Genomic DNA, 20,725 nt, shown 5'->3' with positions numbered 1-20,725 from the left:
GCTTTGCTGCAATGGGATTCCCTAACTGTGGTGGGGCTATAGACGGAACCCATATCCCTATCTTGGCACCGGAGCACCAAGCCGGCGAGCACATAAACCGCAAGGGGTACTTTTCGATAGTGCTGCAAGCTCTGGTGCATCACAAGGGACGTTTCACCAACATCAATGTGGGATGGCCGGGAAAGGTGCATGATGCTCGCATCTTCAGGAACTCTGGTCTGTTTCAAAAGCTGCAGGAAGGGACTTTATTCCCAGACCAGAAAATAACTGTTGGGGATGTTGAAATGCCTATATGTATCCTTGGGGACCCAGCCTACCCCTTAATGCCATGGCTCATGAAGCCGTACACAGGCAGCCTGGACAGTAGTCAGGAGCTGTTCAACTACAGGCTGAGCAAGTGCAGAATGGTGGTAGAATGTGCATTTGGACGTTTAAAGGCGCGCTGGCGCAGTTTACTGACTCGCTTAGACCTCAGCGAAACCAATATTCCCACTGTTATTACTGCTTGCTGTGTGCTCCACAATATCTGTGAGAGTAAGGGGGAGACGTTTATGGCGGGGTGGGAGGTTGAGGCAAATCGCCTGGCTGCTGGTTACGCGCAGCCAGACACCAGGGCGGTTAGAAGAGCACAGGAGGGCGCGGTACGCATCAGAGAAGCTTTGAAAACCAGTTTCATGACTGGCCAGGCTACGGTGTGAAAGTTCTGTTTGTTTCTCCTTGATGAAACCCCCCGACCCTTGGTTCACTCTACTTCCCTGTAAGCTAACCACCCGCCCCTCCTCCCTTCAATCACCACTTGCAGAGGCAATAAAGTCATTGTTGCTTCACATTCATGCATTCTTTATTCATTCATCACACAAATAGGGGGATGACTACCAAGGTAGCCCAGGAGGGGTGGTGGAGGAGGGAAGGAAAATGCCACACAGCACTTTAAGCACAGCACTTTAAAAGTTTACAACTTTAAAATTTATTGAATGACAGCCTTCTTTTTTTGGGGCAATCCTCTGTGGTGGAGTGGCTGGTTGGCCGGAGGCCCCCCCACCACGTTCTTGGGCGTCTGGGTGTGGAGGCTATGGAACTTGGGGAGGAGGGCGGTTGGTTACAGAGAGGCTGCAGTGGCAGTCTGTGCTCCAGCTGCCTTTGCTGCAGCTCAACCGTACACTGGAGTATACTGGTTTGGTCCTGCAGCAGCCTCAGCATTGAATCCTGCCTCCTCTCATCACGCTGCCGCCACATTTGAGCTTCAGCCCTGTCTTCAGCCCGCCACTTACTCTCTTCAGCCCGCCACCTCTCCTCCCGGTCATTTTGTGCTTTCCTGCACTCTGACATTATTTGCCTCCACGCATTCGTCTGTGCTCTGTCAGTGTGGGAGGACAGCATGAGCTCGGAGAACATTTCATCGCGAGTGCGTTTTTTTTTCTTTCTAAGCTTCACCAGCCTCTGGGAAGGAGAAGATCCTGTGATCATTGAAACACATGCAGCTGGTGGAGAGAAAAAAAAGGGACAGCGGTATTTAAAAAGACACATTTTATAAAACAGTGGCTACACTCTTTCAGGGTAAACCTTGCTGTTAACATTACATACATAGCACATGTGCTTTCGTTACAAGGTCGCATTTTGCCTCCTCCCACCTTGTGACTACCCCCTCAACCTTCCCCCCTCCCTGTGGCTAACAGCGGGGAACATTTCTGTTTAGCCACAGGCAAACAGCCCAGCAGGAATGGGCTCCTCTGAGTGTCCCCTGAAGAAAAGCACTCTATTTCAACCAGGTGACCATGAATTATATCTCACTCTCCTGAGGATAACACAGAGAGATAAAGAACGGATGTTGTTTGAATGCCAGCAAACATACACTGCAATGCTTTGTTCTACAATGATTCCCGAGTACGTGTTACTGGCCTGGAGTGGTAAAGTGTCCTACCATGAAGGACGCAATAAGGCTGCCCTCCCCAGAAACCTTTTGCAAAGGCTTTAGGACTACATCTAGGAGAACCGCAAATGCCAGGGCAAAGTAAACCTTTCACATGCTTGCTTTTAAACCATGTATAGTATTTTAAAAGGTACACTCACCAGAGGTCCCTTCTCCGCCTGCTGGGTCCAGGAGGCAGCCTTGGGTGGGTTCGGGGGGTACTGGCTCCAGGTCTAGGGTGAGAAACAGTTCCTGGCTGTCGGGAAAACCGGTTTCTCCGCTTGCTTGCTGTGAGCTATCTACAACCTCCTCCTCATCATCATCTTCTTCGTCCCCAAAACCTGCTTCCGTATTGCCTCCATCTCCATTGAAGGAGTCAAACAACACGGCTGGGGTAGTGGTGGCTGAACCCCCTAAAATGGCATGCAGCTCATCATAGAAGCGGCATGTTTGGGGCTCTGACCCAGAGCGGCTGTTCGCCTCTCTGGTTTTCTGGTAGGCTTGCCTCAGCTCCTTCAGTTTCACGCGGCACTGCTTCGGGTCCCTGTTATGGCCTCTGTCCTTCATGCCCTGGGAGATTTTGACAAAGGTTTTGGCATTTCGAAAACTGGAACGGAGTTCTGATAGCACGGATTCCTCTCCCCAAACAGCGATCAGATCCCGTACCTCCCGTTCGGTCCATGCTGGAGCTCTTTTGCGATTCTGGGACTCCATCATGGTCACCTGTGCTGATGAGCTCTGCATGCACCTGCAGCTTTCCACGCTGGCCAAACAGGAAATGAGATTCAAAAGTTCGCGGTTCTTTTCCTGTTTACCTGGCCAGTGCATCTGAGTTGAGAGTGCTGTCCAGAGCGGTCACAATGGAGCACTCTGGGATAGCTCCCGGAGGCCAATACCATCGAATTGTGTCCACAGTACCCCAAATTCGAGCCGGCAAGGTCGATTTAAGCGCTAATCCACTTGTCAGGGGTGGAGTAAGGAAATCAATTTTAAGAGCCCTTTAAGTCGAAATAAAGGGCTTCATTGTGTGGACGGGTGCAGGTTTACATCGATTTAACGCTGCTAAATTCGACCTAAAGTCCTAGCGTAGACCAGGGCTAAGGAAGGAGATTCCACCACCTCCCTAGGTAACTCGTTCCAGTGTTTCACCACCCTCCTAGTGAAAAAGTTTTTCCTAATATCCGGCCTAAACCTCCCCCACTGCAACTTGAGACCATTACTCCTTGTTCTGTCATCTACCACCACTGAGAACAGTCTAGATCCATCCTCTTTGGAACCCCCTTTCAGGTAGTTGAAAGCAGTTATCAAATCCCGACTCATTCTTCTCTTCCACAGACTAAGCAATCCCAGTTCCCTCAGCCTCTCTTCATAACTCATGTGTTCCAGTCCCCTAATCATTTTTGTTGCCCTCCGCTGGATGTTTTCCAATTTTTCCACATCCTTCTTGTAGTGTGGGGCCCAAAACTGGACACAGTACTCCAGATGAGGCCTCACCAATGTCGAATAGAGGGGAACGATCACATCCCTCAATCTGCTGGCAATGCCCCTACATATACATCCCAAAATGCCATTGGCCTTCTTGGCAACAAGGGCACACTGTTGACTCATATCCAGCTTCTCGTCCACTGTAACCCCTAGGTCCTTTTCTGCAGAACTGCTGCCTAGCCATTTGGTCCCTAGTCTGTAACGGTGCATGGGGTTCTTCCGTCCTAAGTGCAGGACTCTACACTTGTCCTTGTTGAACCTCATCAGATTTCTTTTGGCCCAATCCTCTAATTTGCCTAGGTCCTTCTATATCCTATCCCTACCCTCCAGCGTATCTACCTCTCCTCCCAGTTTAGTGTCATCTGCAAACTTGCTGAGGGTGCAATCCACACCTCAGTCAGGTGAGGTGTGGGGGGCGCTGCGAGTCAGGACTCTGGGGCTCTATCCTTAGCTCTGCCACTGACTTTCCATCCTTTACCTCGGTCATGTTGCTCTGTGCCTTACTTTATTATTCCATAACATGGGTACAATAATATTCACCTAACTCCCATGAGGATGTGAGGCTTGGTTAAGCAATACACAAAAAGCCCTTTGAGACCACAGAGAAGGGCAGAGTATGATTGTATGGGATGACTGTGTTGCCTCCAGCACCCCAGAGACTGAGGATGTTACCAGAACCAACATCTGTACTTGAACCCTGAGCCTAGCTTCCAAAGAATGCAGAACCCTCCCTTCAAGAAGAACACTGCCAAGTGCAACAGAAACTGTTTATTTGTGACAGCATTTCACATAGGTATTTTCTTTGTACAGTAAATAGATGCTTTTGCCCCAGTTCTAGGTGGAGTTTAAACCTTACATGGATCAGGATTAGCCACATTTTGATCCTGTTAACTGGATTTTTTTTAACGTGGAAATGTGCATTTTATTAACACAAAGCATGGGGACAAGGAGACAGATGCTCAAATCCAACCTAGGCAGCTGAGTTAGGGTCTGTCTATGCTGCAGTCATAGGCTGCAATTGCAACTCGAGCAGACATACCCTAGCTTGTTTTAATCTAGCTATCTTGGCTCCCAGAACAGTGAAGCTGCAGCAGTGCATGCTTCAGCATGGGCTAGCCCTAAGAATAATGACCCAGGGTTCCAGACAGGCTGGTCAGCCTGTGCTGAAGTATTGCTCTGGTACCTGAGCTAGGGAGAGTAAAGCTAGCTCAGTATGTCTGCTCAAGCTGTAGTCACACCTTCAGTCTTGATTTATACTGGTGTAATTGAGTGGTCTGGTGGTTAAAACTAGGCATCAAGACTCTTGGGTTCCATTCCCAGTTCCGTGAGGGGAGTAGGGTCTAGTGGTTAGAGCTGTAGGGGCTGAGAATCAGGACTCCTAGGTTTGGTTACCAGTTCCAGAACGAATAGAGTCTAGTGGGTCAGAGCAGCAGGAATGAGGGTCAGGACTTCTGATTTCTGTTCCCAGCTCTGGCTGGAGAGCAGTGTCTAATGGTTAGAGCAGATGGGGCTTGGAGTCAGGACCCCTGGGTTCCATTCCCAGCTCTGGAATGGGAGGGGAGGTTAGAGTGTGTATTTGTTGGGGGGTTGGGAGTCAGGACTCCTGACTCTGAGGGAAGTGAAATGTAGTGGGCTAGGGCAGGGGAAGCTGAGAATCTGGAGGCCTGGGTTCCTTCCCTCTTTTCAAAACTGAACAAAGGAAATATCCTTTCTGACATGACAGTGTTAGACTGTGGACCTCATTGATGCAGGATGACATTGAGGCCACAACTTAGCAAGATTCAAAGGGGAACTGGACATCTCTATGGGTAACAGGACTATCAATAATACAACAAAGAGTTTTAGAAGGCATATAAACCTCATGCTTCGGGCCTTAAGCCAATCTGTGACTAGTAGAGCTGTGTGAAATTTTTCAACCAAAACTGTTTTGGGATGAAAAATGCAGATTTGGTGACACTGTAATGGTTCGTGATTTCATGTTGGTTTTGCTGAATTGTTTGTTTCGGGGGAGAATCCCAAAAAAGTCTAAATGTTTTGATTTTTCAATTTGAAACAACTTCATTTAGAAATTTCCTTTAATTGTTTTTTTATAAAAAATACTAAAAAGTTGAAAAGCAATTTGCAATCAAAGCAAAATGTTTAGTTTGAAACCAATTTTTTACTCTTTTTGATTTGCTGAAAATTTTGAACAATTTCATTTTCAGCCAAATCGTGTTTTTCCCTTGATTTTTCCAAATTGTGAGTGAGCTGAAAAATCCATTTTTGCCCAATTTTAATGACTGTTTAAGATAAAGTGAGACTTGATGGTGGGGAGATTATGACATATCTGCCCACTTCAGGGTTCTCACACCTTCCTCTGAGGCATCTATTGCTGACCGCTGTCAGAGAGACTCCATGGACCTTGGCTGTGATCAGTCTGGCAGTTCCTATATTCTGCCACCATTTCTATAATTATTCTTACAGAATTCCCTTAAGAATTGCCACCACATGACTGTCCTGCAATAGTGGGCTAATCCTCAACTACATGGATTAACACTTGCTGAGGATCTGGCCCAAAAGTATTTGCTGAGCTGTTGGGTACAATATGTTGGATCCCAGCAGAGTGCAACAGCAGGTTTGGAACTACATGGAGGAGCTACATAGAGTAATTGAGTCGTGTCCCCCATCTTGCACACCAGCAGGTCCCATGGTATAAATTCTTGCTGTGACTTGGAGGTCAACATGCTGTCTGAAGAGGTTGATTCCCTGCATTAAGTGCAAAATTCAACCCCTATGGAGTTGTCACTGATGCCTGCATAATACTTCTGGCATGATTAAAACAGTAAAAGAGATAGGGGAGAGTCTTCAAACATGCCTAAGCCCCCTCTTTCAAAAGTGATTGGGAGCCACATTTTCAAAGGTGTTTTGGTGCCAAGAGATTCAGATAAGTGCCCAGTGGGATTTTCAGACGTGCCCAGGAAGATGAGGCACCCGTCTCTCATGGGAGTGGCTAAGTCACTGGTGAAAATGGAACATAGGCTCCTAAGACACTTAGGCACTTTTGAAAATTTTACCCATAGACCCTACAACAGTTGCTCATTTTTCTTTCCTTAACTGGCTTCCTTGGCTGGGTCTGGCATGGTGGGTTTCAGAAGGATCTTCATCTGTTGTTCTTCACCTCTCAGATGCCTGGGTCTCAATGAAAAAGAATATCGGTAAATATTAACATTTATACAAGCATCAAGAGATGTACTTGGCTTAAAACATGCTTGGAGCTAAGGGGCCAGATCCCACCTGGTGTAAACCAGCCATAGCTACACTGGAGTCAATGGGATCAGATTATCTATCTAATCATGCCTATCACTTCTTGTCTGTGCTCTCTCTCTCTATCTCAGTGGACCCATGTCTATATCACAAAGCCCCCACATGGTGCATCATGGCGACTGTTCTTGCCTCCCAGTAGATTCTACTAACCGTGTCTCCACCTCCGTTATGGTCTCAGGCAATGGCACGTTGAGCGTCTCTGGCAGGAAGGTCGCTGCAATGCCGGAGATGATTGGGGCAGCTCCATAAATGATCAGTGGCAGGAAGGGAATGTATTCCTCCAACATCTTCACCAATGGGGCAGTGATGCTGCCCAGGCGTGCCATGGTGTTGCTCAAACCCATGCCGGTCTGCCTGTGAATTTGAAATCATAACAAACAGAGCTATTAGCATAAGCCACAGTGATGAGAAAAATCTGGGCTAAGGAGCTCACGGGCAATAAGCCAAGCAGTACCTCTCAGCTAGGCCCTGTGGACTAGTAGAGTGACTATAGAGTCAGGACACCTGGGTTCTTTTCCTTGCTCTGCCACCTTGCTCATGGCCTTGGGCAAGTCACTTCCTCTCTCCGTTCATTTCTTTCCCCTCACACCCTCAGTCTGTCTTGTCTATTATGATTGTGAGGAGCAGAGACTGCTGTCACTGTGTCTGGGCAGCACCCGGCACAATGGAGCCCTGATCTCAGTTGGGGTATGTGCAGCACCTGGCACAATGGGGCCCTGATCTCAGTCGGGGTCTGTGCAGCACCTGGCACAATGGGGCCCTGATCTTAGTTGGGGTCTGTGCAGCACCTAGCACAATGGAGCCCTGATCTCAATTTGGGTTTGTGCAGTGCCTCATACAATGGGGGCCCTGATTTTACTCGGGATCTGTGGAGTGCCTGGTACTATGGGGACCCGATCTCAGTCAGGGTCTGTGCAGCAGTTGGCACCATGGGGCTCTGGTGTGGTCTCTAGGTGCTAACATAACAAATAGGAACTTTCCTTGGGGCAGGTTACCACACAAGTGCAGGGTTTCTTGCAGCTGGGACTGGGCTAGCTAGATCTTTGATCTGATGTGGCAATTCCTATTTCCTAGAAGGGCAATTTTGGGTGACTAGATTGAGATGCCTCAGAGGGCCCTCACTTTTCAGATGGCACATCCTCAGTAATTGCAGAGAATCAGACCCAGTTGCGGTGGTGTCCTAACGTGGGCATCTCCTAAAATCCGAGGTGCCCAAAATCATTAGTAGAGCTGGTTGGGAAATTGTTTTCCTGTCCCATGATAAATTTTGAGATTTCAAACATTTTCCCCATTCTGAATCTGGATGAAATATTGAAATTTCAAAAAATTTTGGGAATTCAACAGTATACAAAAATCCTGGTTTGGGTCCATCACATCATTTTGTTTCGATTTCGACCATTATGAATTAGTACAAAAAAGGGGTTGCTGTTTTTTAATACAGATTCCAAAACACAAAGTTGTTTCCAGCCAGAAAAACTGAAATTTTCGTTTTGCAAATGTAATATCCAACCTTCCTCCCCCTTCCCCCACTTTTTTCTAAACAGCCCTTTCCTGTGAAAAGCTTTGGCTTTGATGAAATAGCTTTTTCCGTCAGAAAACTACATTTTGATGAAAAATTCCCAACCAACTCTAGTCACTAGTCACTTGGCTCTGGTTTTGCTGTTCCGTGGGGCTGCATGTGAAGTTTGAGCTGCACTCTCTGAGGTTTTTCCACCTACCTAATCACTGTGGGGTACAGCTCACTCGTGTAGAGGTAGACACAGTTAAAGGAGGCAGCGAGACTGCCTTTTCCAAAGACAGCCAGAACGGTGCGCAGGGTCTTCAGATCTTGAGAGAAGCACACAGTGGAGGAGGGGTTAGCACATGGGAAAAGGCTGACATGCTCAAGAAGGGTCAGGAGCTAATGGGATGGCGCCACTGGTGCCGATGGGGCCAGATCCCCAGCCGGTGTAAATCAGCGTAGCTGCACTGGAGTCAATGGGGCCAGATCCCCAGCCGGTGTAAATCAGCGTAGCTGCACTGGTGCCGATGGGGTCAGATCCCCAGCCGGCGTAAATCAGCGTAGCTGCACTGGAGTCAATGGGGTCAGATCCCCAGCTGGTGTAAATCAGCATAGCTGCACTGGAGTCAATGGGGCCAGATCCCCAGCCGGTGTAAATCAGCATAGCTGCACTGGAGTCAATGGGGTCAGATCCCCAGCTGGTGTAAATCAGCATCGCTGCACTGGAGTCAATGGGGCCAGATCCCCAGCTGGTGTAAATCAGCATAGCTGCACTGGAGTCAATGGGGCCAGATCCCCAGCCGGTACAAATTGGCTGTAACTCCATTGGAGTCAATGGAGCCAAATCCACAGTTGCTCCATTAAAGCCAAAAGGGGCAAGAAATCAATGGGACTGGGCTAATTTACACCAGCTGAGGATCTGTGCCTCAGTTTGCCATCTAGAAATAAGAGTGATATTCCTTTCTGTGTTGCATCTATTTAGATTGTGAGCTCTTTGGGGCAGGGCCTGTATCTCCCTTTAGGGCTTGGCACAATTGGGCCCTGATGTCATCTGGGGTCTGTGCAGCACCTTACCCAATGATTAAATACTAATAACCATCCACCCAGCTTTGTTTGTGAAACTGTGTCTGTTACCCTCCCAGACAGCGGCTCATCCACTTCGCAACCATCTTGCAACAGGCCAGCCTGGGTCAGGCTGAATATGTCTCTCAGGTTGCTTCATGGGGAAGTGCCATGGCAACTGGTGTCATAAACACGTGTCAGCTGCTTCAATCCCTGGCTGCAGAAGGTGGTTCTGTACCCGGCAGGGCCTCAGCCACAGAACACAGCTGTGACGTATCGGTTGGCTTGAGCCCCATTAGCCCTTATGGACCACTCTCCTGGCTCTTCTCCCTGCAGCCGACCATATTAGCCAGGTTTTGGACCTTTGGTTTGACAAAGGCTTGAACACTTCTGGATCTAACCCTGAAAATCCAGGGCACCAAGTAACCACCTTGTGGGACAAAGATGTTGGCTAGGATAGAGAGTCCAGCCAGGATGAGGGTCAATGCCTGTGTGAACCGGCGCCCGATGAAGCTGATTGTGAGGACTGAGATGAACTTCGCTGGGAAATCAACAGCTCCAAAGACCATCTGGATCAAGAAGATATTGACACCGAAATTCTGCAGGTCCATGGCCAACCCATAATAGGCAAAGCTTGTGGAGAACCTGGAATGAAGCAGACAGGTATTGATACTTAGAGGGTCCTTATCATTGAGTTTATTTGTTACAAGCATGTTCCCTTTCAGCAATAGGCCCTGCAAATGTGTTTAGTGGTTAGAGTAAGGACCCCTGGGTTCTCTTCACAGCTTTTGGGTGGCAGTGTAGTCTAGTGGGTAGACTGCACTGTGTTCTGTTCATGGCTGTGTGAGGGGATTAGGGTCTAGTGAGTTAGACTGGGGAGCAGCTGGGAGCCAGGATTCCTGGGTTCTATTTCCAGCTTTGGAAGAAGGGTGGCGCCTAGTGGTTAGAGCAAGAGGGGACTTTGCTCTGTTGTTAGCTCTTCAGAGAGGAAAGGGGTCCAATAGCTGGAACAGGACAGTGTAGGTGCCAAGGACTCCTGGGTTCTTTTCCCAGCTCTGTACTTTTGTCCTAGTAGTAGGAACAGGAGACTAGGAGCCAGGACTCTTGGGTCCTAAGTCTGCTTCTGGGTAGAAGTGCCTCCTATTGGTTTTCTCTACATGCTGTCTCCCCAGGTGGGATTTACCGAAGTCTAGCTATAACATACTGCATTGTGATCTAGTGGGATATTCAATCAAGGTGAAATTGACTGTCATGCCGATTGAAATTGGCTGTCACTGACATGCCCTGGGGTGAAGTGGAGCATCAGTGGGGCTTAGTAGAGCTGAACAAAACTTTTCATCTAAAACTTTTTTCAGCTCAAAATGCAGACTCAGCGACATCAAAATGTTTAGGGAATTCATGTTCCTTTTGCTGAATTGTTTCAGGTTAAAAAAAAGCACCCCAAAACAAAAACAAAAATAAAAAAAAATCTAAATATTTTCAGTTTTAGTTCAAAATGAATCGTTGTCTCAAACATTTCTTTAATTTTATTTTTAAAAAATCTTAAAATATTTGAAATCAAAACAAAATGTTTCATTTGATTTTTTCAACTTTTTGATTAGTCAAAAATTAAGAAAAAAATGGTTTTCTGTTCAACCCAAAATGATTTTTTACTGATTTTTTGGAATTGCCTGCAGGTCAAAAAATCCATTATTTGCCCCGTTCCTCAGCAAATTGTCAAGCCTGGTTTACTTGCTGCAGGCTGCTTCATATCATTGTTTCAGCTTCTGCTTTGTGCAATCACAAGAGCTGACTAACCATACAAAGCAGAGGCAGAAGGAGATCCGGCGTACAACAGGGGTCCGCACCAGGTCAATGAAGGTATAGCTGCTTTTTGTAGAGGCTATTTCTTTCTGCATGTTGGATCTCAAGACCTGGGGAGAGAAGAGAGTTCTGGGTAACGGCATGGGGCCTCCATTGTGGGAAAGGCCTGGAAACAGAGCAGGGGAATGGGAGAGAATGAGATTCTGGATCATCCAGTGGTGCCAAAATTCTTGTCTCAGAGCAGGCCTCAGTGCAGACAAAATAATGTGTACGTCTAGGAAGGGATGGATGGATGGCTAGATAGAAGGGTGTGCATGGGGATGGATGGATAGTTGAATGGATAGAAACATTTGTATGGGGATGTATGGATGGCTAGAGAGACGTGTGTGGGGATAACAGATAGATAGATGGAGATGAATAGAGATATTATGTGTATGAATATACATTTATAAAAGATGTGTGTTTATGTCTAGAGATGGATACATAGATGGCTGGATAGGTGGTTATGTATGTACGGCTATAGGTAGAGAGATTGATAGAAGATACCTTGTACATATGGGAATCCCATTGTACGAGAAAGAAGTCAGACCATGGTGAGAATACCATTGCTCAGGGAGCACTAAAGCCAGTTGCACCACTAGTGTACACGTGCAGAGTCCCAATGACACGAGTGCAGCCATGCTGATTTATATCTGCTTGTCCCACGTGCCTATATCAGCCGCTGGAGTTGGTGGGAGCGCTCAGCCTCTCTGAGATCCAGTCTTACCTCTATGTTGAGTTTGTTTCCTTCTTCCTTCTTCCGGTTTATCCTGGCCACTCTCTTGAGCTGCTTCACTGCCTCGTCAGGTCTGCCAGCTATCACCAGCCATCGGGCGGACTCCGCGAACCACCTGGGTAGCAGAAGAATTGAAAACACAACTGCAAAGAACACGCACATTGCTCTTGTTGCACTGGGATCAGCCCCACTGGAGCACGGTGCAGTACTTCTACGCTAGGGGCAGTGCCCAAAGCCAGTGCAGGGCACAAGCAGTGACAGAAGCAGAAGGGAGCATGTTGTGGAATAGCCACAGTGGAACCTGCATTCGCTGCTTTATCTCCTCCCCCTGCTACCAGCAGCCCCCTGGTGACAGCCAAATGTTTCTGCAACCTGAAGCTCCAGTCCCACTAGGAGACTGCCCAGTGGCAGCAGATGGTACTGCACCTTGGCATGCATCAGGATGGAAGGAGGGTTAGGGTGATAGCTGAGACCTGGCTTCAATTCCCTGCTCCCCTGCAGACTTCCTGTGTGACCGTTGCAAGTCACTTAGTTTGTCTCTGTGTCTGAATCCCCTCATCTGTACAATAGGATAATAGCACTGCTCTCCCTCAGAAGGTTGCTTGGTTACAGCTGGTTGGCACTTTTCTGCTGAAATATTTTTCCATTGAAAAATGCGGATTTGTCCAAACTGAAACTGTTTGCAGGGAAAGGTCAGTTTCAATGAAGCTCTTGATTTAAAAAAAAAAATGGAAAAAGTTTCAAAATTTGACCTTTATCAAAATTAAAAGTTTCAACAATTTTGTTTCAAAATTTTTGATCATTTACACTTAAAAAAAGGGTAAAAAATAAACAAGCTCCAGATCAAAAAGAAAAATTTCAAAATTATCAAAAGGAAACATTTCAGCTGACCCGACCAAAATATTTTTTCAGATTATCAGTTCACAAAAGTTTTCCTGGTTTTGACTTTTGGCCAGATTCAGGATGGGAAAATGTTTCAAAGTCTCAAAAACTCTCATATTTTTTTGCCAGCCAGCTCTAGCTGTGAGGATAAATATATTAAACGTTGTGATGTGCCTAGATACCATGGTGGTGGGTGCCAGACAAATACCTATGATAGGTCAGTTCCTCATATTACTGAGTAGTGACATTATGGGTGGAGTAGCTTTGGTTTCATTGGAAATTTTTCACAATATTTTAAATTTTTTTCAGCAAAACAAAAGTTTTCATTTTGTCTCCATTTTGGGAGGGTTTTTTTAAAAAAATTATTTCCTCTCTTTTATTTCCTTTTGTCTTCATTTTCCACTGGAAAATGGGGGAAAGTGGAAAAAAATAGCTCCAAAACACTGAAATGAAAATTTTTGTTGTGTCAAAAAATTTACAAATTTAGAAATAAATGGTTGTTTTTCAGCACCCCCCCCATCCTGAAAACTAAAATAAAATGTTTCCTTTTGTTGAAAATTTTTGAAGGAAACAGAATTTTTTGGGGGGGAAGCCATTTTTCATGGAAAAAAATTTAAGACATCAAATCTTCAACTCTCTCTATTCATATGTTATCCTCTTAGTCTCACCATTTCCCTGGTTTGCTGAAACAATTCCAGGTATGAAAATCCACAGCTTTCATAGTTCTTTGTTCATTATTTGTATTGCCATAATGTCCTCAAGGCCCAGTCATGGGGCAGGACCCCATTGTCCCAGGCGCTGAACAAAAAGACAGTCACTGGCCCTAACAGCTTATAATGTAAGGACAAGACAAGCAACAACAGGTGGATACAGACAGGGGAGCACAAGAAAACAGCGAGACAATATTGGTCAGCATGATAGGCAATGGTCTCTGCACACCAACAGCCTAACTGTCGTCAGGTTTTTTTGTAAGCCTCACATTAAAGGAGAGTTTGAAGAAGGATTTGAAGAAGGACAATGACATACCTTTGCCGATGTTTACAGGGGAACTCCTCCCAGGCATGAGGGGCAGCATGGTAGAAAGCACAAAGGTGCTTGTTTGAAAATTTAGCAAGCGGGCGACGGAGGCAGGCATCATGGGCCAATGGGAGTTGGGAGTTGGCATTGTGCTAGTGGATGACAGATGAGATAGGTACGGTGCAGTAGGGTATGAAGGGCTTTGAAAGTGAAGATGAGTAGTTTATGTATGATGTGATGAAGAACGGGGAGCCAGTGGAGGGCTGCAAAGAGAGAGGTGACATGGACAAAGCGATGAGACAGGGAAATGATCTTAGCAGGAGTGTTTTGAATGGATGTAAGTGGAGCAAGATTGCATTTGCCAAGGCCGGAGAAGAGGATGATGCAGTAATCGAGAGGCAAGAGTATGAGAACCAGGATAAGAGATTTGTTTATTCTACTTGCTTAAAGTTTGTCTCATTCCTGCATCCAGTGAGAAAAGCACGATGGAAGAGGAATGGATCAGAAAGGATAAGGGTGAGCTAACCTACCAGGAGTAGATGAAGCAGATGAAATAGGGCAAAGACACCACAAGCTGCAGCCAGCGCCAGTTGGGGATAGCGTAAGCCACCCCAGCCAGAATGAACTGCCCGATCGTGTAGCAGTATCCATACATGGTGCCCACAACAGCCCGTGTGCGGGTGGGTGTCCATTCCACAGCTGGGGAGAGACATACACAAAGGGAAAATAATCTCTCTGTCCTTGGGCTGATGACCTCCAGTGGTGAGAACAAGCATGAGTGGAGGCAGCAGGAAGCATTTACAAACAGCCTATCCCTGGCTCTTTGAGGCTGAGGTGAAATAGCTCCCCAGAACATGCATTCATTCCCTGATCCATGCCTCCTCCCCCTGCTAGCTGCGTCCCACCTAGTGGCAGTAGGTGGTACTGCACACTGCTGGAGGCATTCCACCCCCCTCCCCATGGCAGCAGCCAGTACTGTGCCCTGCAGCAACTCCAGTCCCCTGGTGGCAGCAAGCAGTACTGTACCCTGCAGGGCTACAGCAGCACCAGTCCCCCAGTGGCCACAGGCAGTACTGCCCTCTGCAGGGTTACAAACACTCCAGAAGACCCCACAGCGGCAGCAGGCTGTACTGTACCCTGCAGGGTTGCAGCAGCTCTAACACCCTGCAATGGCAGACATGCACCCTGAAGTACATCAGCCACAATACACAGCTGTTATATAATTGAATAGGCTGAGTCCCATTAGCCTCTGATACCCAGCTGCCCCTGGGTCCTCCAGTTCCTAGAGGACCTGTATACCTTGTATAGTGCAAGGGATTTTCTAGTAATGAGGAGGGCATTCTGTAGCTCCTGGCTGGTGCACATAGCCTGTGCCTGTTCTGTAGAAGATGTATTGTGGAATCTCTGTTCTGTTGTGGAATCATTGTCATCTGATGACGGCACACCGTTCAAAATAGCTTCCATTCCATTCTTGGGGACCTGCATGCTATTGGAAGCTGCCCTGTTTTGTGGCATCTCCTGTGCTCTGGCACTGCAGAAGCACACAGAGGTGGGATTGTTCCAGAGAACTCAATTCTCGTTTGGGTACCACATTTTCAGAGAGAACAGGGCCAGATTTCGAGGTGCATAATACCTCCTAAATAACATGTTCAGGTCTTTGTCAGTTGTGGCAATCAGTGACCCAATGGGAGCTGCTGAGTGCTTTGGTAAATCCAGGTTGGAATGGGAGCTAAGATTCTTGGAAAATCTAGCTCCCAATTTTTGGTGCTGAGACATTGGACATCCCACCCAAGCTATGTGCTTCTGGTCTCTCTGTGCTCCCACCACAGAGTAATTTATCAGCAGCGGGAACAAGGCACCTCCGTCCATCCCCAGTAACCAGCTCATCTTGTGTCTGGGGATGGCAGGTGCCGGACACACTTACACAGAGAGACACCGTTCAACACAATGCCCGAGAAAGCCATTCCGGTCAGGAAGCGGAAGATGCAGTAGGCAGTGAAGCTGGGCGAGAAGGCAGTGCAGGTGCCCGTGACAGCCATCTGCAAGTAGCACCAGATCAAGAGAGACCTGCGGCCAAACCTGAGCCAAAAAAAGCCAAGAGAACAGGTGAGGGAAACCCAGGATACTGAGGCAAGTATGTTCAGAACCTGGTGCAAGGAACTATTGGTGCCATTGACAGGCATGGCTTCCTGGCTAGGGGAATGGGCAAAGAGGCAGGAGGCCCCAGTTCTAAAACCAGCTCTGTGGCACGTGACAAAAGGTTATTGATGAAAATACTTAATGTCAGTCGTGCCGTAGCTGCTAATGATGAGGCCTGCAGGGCTGAATTAAGGCAATCTAGGGCCCCTGGCAGTAGGGTTATCCCCTGGCTGGTATTTGACCGTTAGAAAAACATCCAATCTTGATTTAAAAATCTCCAGGGATAGAGAATCCACAACAGCCCTTGGGCCGTTGTTCCAATGGTTAATTCCTTTTGCTGTTCGAAATGTACACCTTATTTCCAGCCTGAATTTGTCTAGCTTCAATTTCCAGCCACTGGATCTTGTTAGATCTTTGTCTGCTAGATGGAAAAGCCTTCTGTTATCAGATTGCTGCTCCCCGTGTAGGTACAGTACCTTTATAGAGAGCCACATGTTTTTTGCAAATGTGAAATAATATGAAGTAAAGCAAAAAACTCACCCTGCAGTGACAGCTCCTATCCTGTGAAGCTTGGCCTGGCTCCCCACTCTGAATGGGGAGGGGGTGGGGGGAGCGCCTTGCCAAACCTAAACAGCACTGCAACCCCGTGTACCAGATAACAACACCCTGAGTCGAGAGCCAGGCCCAACCACACCGCACAGGACCCCAACAGCCGCTTCTGCAGGGTGAGTGCAGGGCAGGCTCGGGGGTGCAAGACTCATCTCCCCCAGAGCCTTCCAAACCCTGGTGGCAGGACTCAGCCCCCCTCTGGGGCCTCCCAACCCCCAGGGGCAGGACCCGATCCCCCTGCATGGATAAAATTAACAAAACAAAAATAACAAGAAATTCCCCCAAAAATAAAATATACAATTATAAAAAGAATTCACCGGGCTCCACTTACAGACTGTGATCAAATCACCCCTTAACCTTTGCTTTATAGATCAAGCTCCTGGAGTCTCTCACTGTAAGGCACATTTTCCAAGCCTTTAATCATTCTTGTGGGTTTTCTCTGACCGCTCTCCAACCTACCAACATCTTTCTGGAAGTGTGGACACCGGAACTGAACATAGGATTCCAGTAGCAGTCGCGCCAGAGCCAAATACAGAGATACAGTAACTTCTCTCCTCCTGCTCGAGATTCCTGATTCCGCTAGGAATCAGCCTTGCTCTGCTTCATAATGACATTGCTCTCACCTGTCTGACAGACCTCCAAAGATGATGCCTCCCGCCAGGATCCCAGCCATGTAGATGGACTGAGCCATCTGCTTCAGCTGCCGGGAGTCACACACCAGGTCCCACTGTAAGGGAGAGAGAAAACAAAGCTTGGCTCCAGGAGGAAGACTGGGTTGTAGTTAAGGCCCCAGACTGGGGCTCAGAAGAGCTGGGTTTGATTCCTGGCTTAGGCTGAGATTTTCAGAACCATTGATGGCATTTAGACAGCCAGTCTCCATAGCAATCATTACAATCTGCAGGGCATCACAGCCTTAATCTCCCTGAGGTTCAATGTCCATCATCTGTAAAATGAGGGAGGATCATCCTGTCTTTGTCTCTGTGCAGCATGCAGCACAGTTGGGCCCCCGTCTCAGTTGGGGGTCCACCCAGCACAATCTCAGTTGGGGTCTGTGCAGTGCCCAGTGCAATGGGGCCCTGATTTGAGCTGGGGTCCATGCAGTATCTGGCACAAGGGTTCCCCAGTCTGAGCTGGGCTCTGTGCAGTGCCAGGCACAACAGGGCTCCACTCTCAGCTTGGGTCTGTGTAGCATCTGGCACAGTGAGTCTCCGAACTCAGCTAGGGTCTCTGCAGTTCCTGGCAGAATGGGTCCTTTAGATGTTAATGTAGGATCAAATATAATGATCCCATGTGAGGCGGATGGTCTTGAATGGAGTGAGCATTCAAGAGACCAGGACCTCTACTCCTAGCTCAGACACTGACTTGCTGTGACCTTGGGCAAGTCATGTTGCCTCGCTGTGCCTCAGTTTCCCCCAGCTGTGAGATGGGATAGTAAGGTTTAGTCTCTATTGTAAAGCCCTTTGAGATCCAGGGGAGAGCAGGGCTAACTCTTAGTATCATTCATGGTTCCTTTAATGTGGATTAGTGGATTATGTCCAGTTTAATTGAGAGGAAACTGACTGCACAATGGATGGGGGAATTCCCACCCCAACCAGTGCAACCACAGCTTCCTCCGACCGATACACTGAAGGAACCAAGACTCTGTAAAGCATAAAGGCCGTGTCCTGCTCTCCTTTACGCCTATGCAATGGCAGCCACTTGAAGCTGCATGGACTGAAGTCACCAGGGGTGCCAGAATGTAACTGAGAACAGCACATGACCCTGGATGAAATTCTGCACTGATTTAGGCTGAAACCAAGCTGATGTCAATAGACATGCAGGGGCTGTAGGTTGGTGCAAATTTTACGATCAGATACTAGGAAGAGGAGGATAAATAGATAGATACTATGACACGCTCTGCCCATAGGACTGTGAAACTTAGTTGCAAAAATCTATGAAAAGGCATGATTCCAACAAAAATATTTTCAACTCATCCACCCCAACTTCCACCCCATGGTTTCAGCATCCTTTTCCGAGCTGGTTACCCGCACTGCAGCAGGTCTTGCTCTCACGTACCTCTGTAATGATGGTGCTGGTGAAAATGCTCTTGTCGTACACCCACCCATCAGCACAGGGTTCAGTCTCCAGCTCGGTTAGGTTTGTGACGGTGGCGTTGGAGTCTAGGAGCTGCCACTGCATGGTGACAAAGCGGTGACACTTCTCTGGCTGCTGTTTACTGTCCATGGGGACAGAGACCCTGAGGAGGTCCTTGGCAGCAAGCTTTCCAGTGAGGTTGGTGTAAGGAGTGTTGCTGATGTTGATATGGACATGGCAGTGATGCGCAGAGATGGCAGCAGTGAAGTTCTGCAGGAGGTTATGGCTAGCCATCATGAAAACTGGGATAGCCAGTAAGATAGTATAGATGATTTGGAAGCGACCCATCCCCCCGACGTGGTCTAACAGCTCGGCAAAACTCATGGTGCCGGGTTGGGAGATTCAACACTAACCGTCTGGGTTAAGCAAAAGTGATGGGTCTCAAATAACCGAGGTCACCTGAATAGGTCAATTACTTGTAAAAATTAAACTTTGTGCGATCAAAATATCTACACAGAAAGACGTTAATTTGAATCCAGCTTGTATTCCACTTCACAACTTCAAAGACAGCCATAAAGGGCAGCACTTCTTAGAAGAAGTCAGCTGTTGGCAAATAGTGCCTGTGGATTCTTGAGGGTGTAGTTTCCAAAGAAGAGGCATTGAGTTGTATTCTCCCTAAATAACTGAGTGTGCTACCACGTTGTTTCTCCTTTGTTGCAAAAATGCCCATGCAACCATTCCTAGTTTCCTGTCAGCTGCAGGAAAACTCCACACACCTTTTTTATGAACTTTAGATGCATAAGGGAATGGTTTTGCCAAGCTTAACTCCACGTTGATCCTTGCATTTTACCCTCTGGAAAAGCAGGTGGGGTTTATATATTCCTCGGAGGGTTATATAAGGCCTTAACCAGGTCACTTGATTAAAATTGTACTTTGTTTTGCATGGATTAAGTCCAAAAAAGAAAAAGTCTGAAAGCAATGTGCTAGATACCACGCCAAATGCTTCCAGTGCAGAGGTGACAAACACACTGATCCAAGCTGTTAAACCAGATTGCCTTTGGGTGAGTATATTATTCACACCACAGGGCTAGAAATTAACTTAAACGAAAAAGGATCCAGATACCACAATCCCGCCTCTGTCCTGAGTTGTCACTATTCTTAAAATACCACCTGGATATACGCAGCTGAGACTGTTGCCAGGGATTGTACAACCCCTTAGTGTGAGACATCCCTGTCCCAAAGAGCTTACAGTCTAAATAGACAAGACAGACCAAAGGGAGGGTTGTAATTAGCGCTGGTCTGAAAATTTTTAGCAACAGGTCTTTGCAGGAAATGTTCTGCAGGAAAGTGTCATTTTTGACAAATGTCTTGACTCTAAAACATCATAAGAAAAAAGATTTGAAGATGAAAAATTAGAGATGACAAATTTCAGTTTTTCAGTGTAAAATGACTTTTTGTTTAGAAATTTGAGCTAATTATAGTAAAAAATGTTTGGAAAATACAAAATGGTTGAAAGATAAACAAAATGTTTCGACTGACCAGACCAAAATTTTGTATTTCTTTTTTTTGAATTTTGAAATATTTTGAGATGTCAACTTTTCATCCTGATTCCAGGCTGGAAATATTTTTATTTATTGATTTTAATTAATTTTCTCTGGATGGAAAACCTGCCCTGCTCTATCATTATCTTCCTTTTACAGATGGAGAAACTGAGGCACAAGGAGAGCCGAAATGACTTGCCCAAGTGTCTGCGACAGAACTGGGGATGGAGCCCTGAATTCGTGGTTCCTCATCCTATGCATTATCTCTGAGGCCATTCTTCGTCACAAGGCTCTTCTTGCTGTGGTGTAGTTTTGATGCCTGATGAGTTGCTTGGTATGTCCAGTACTGCCAGAATCAACCTAGTTGGCTGATTGGCTTAATGGAGGTGTCCTTTGTTTGTTACATGCTGCCACTTATGCCTTGCAGTTCAAGTGCTAGGGGTCTCAATCAAGCCATTTGGGGAGGTTTAATGAAGGATAATATCTGAGTAAAAAGGAAATGAGATATGATCCTAAGACTGGTGCGTTATGGGTTGTTGTTTGTCTTGGTTCCCAGGTACCAATGACTGGCACAGATAGATTGATACATATAGGGATGGGGGATGTGTGGGGGGATAGATGGATGG

General features: G+C 46.9%; 2 protein-coding genes across 3 annotated transcripts; both read right to left on the bottom strand.

Moving 5' to 3' along the window:
• Window positions 1–908: 908 nt before the first annotated feature.
• On the bottom strand, window positions 909–2,720 carry LOC140914323 (uncharacterized). Its single transcript, XM_078853648.1, has 2 exons — window positions 2,071–2,720; window positions 909–1,481 (listed from the first exon to the last, which is right to left on the bottom strand). Exons 1-2 carry the CDS (start codon window positions 2,651–2,653, stop codon window positions 961–963), a joined length of 1,104 nt encoding a protein of 367 aa, XP_078709774.1. The 5' UTR covers window positions 2,654–2,720; the 3' UTR covers window positions 909–960.
• A 1,427-nt stretch (window positions 2,721–4,147) lies between these two features.
• On the bottom strand, window positions 4,148–19,430 carry LOC140914320 (solute carrier family 22 member 6-A). 2 transcript variants are annotated; one of them, XM_073351841.1, is made up of 10 exons: window positions 18,541–19,430; window positions 17,109–17,212; window positions 15,662–15,816; window positions 14,268–14,436; window positions 11,830–11,953; window positions 11,058–11,173; window positions 9,691–9,905; window positions 8,416–8,524; window positions 6,848–7,051; window positions 4,148–6,568 (listed from the first exon to the last, which is right to left on the bottom strand). In XM_073351841.1, exons 1-10 carry the CDS (start codon window positions 18,940–18,942, stop codon window positions 6,484–6,486), a joined length of 1,683 nt encoding a protein of 560 aa, XP_073207942.1. In that variant the 5' UTR covers window positions 18,943–19,430; the 3' UTR covers window positions 4,148–6,483. The 2 variants fall into 2 exon arrangements, with proteins under 2 accessions (XP_073207942.1, XP_073207943.1); XM_073351842.1 differs by having other exon boundaries at window positions 4,148–6,562.
• Between the last annotated feature and the right edge of the window lie 1,295 nt (window positions 19,431–20,725).

Source organism: Lepidochelys kempii, chromosome 7 (assembly GCF_965140285.1).
Source record: "Lepidochelys kempii isolate rLepKem1 chromosome 7, rLepKem1.hap1, whole genome shotgun sequence".
NCBI lineage: Eukaryota > Metazoa > Chordata > Testudines > Cheloniidae > Lepidochelys > Lepidochelys kempii.
This window is presented reverse-complemented; position numbering and strand designations above follow the sequence as displayed.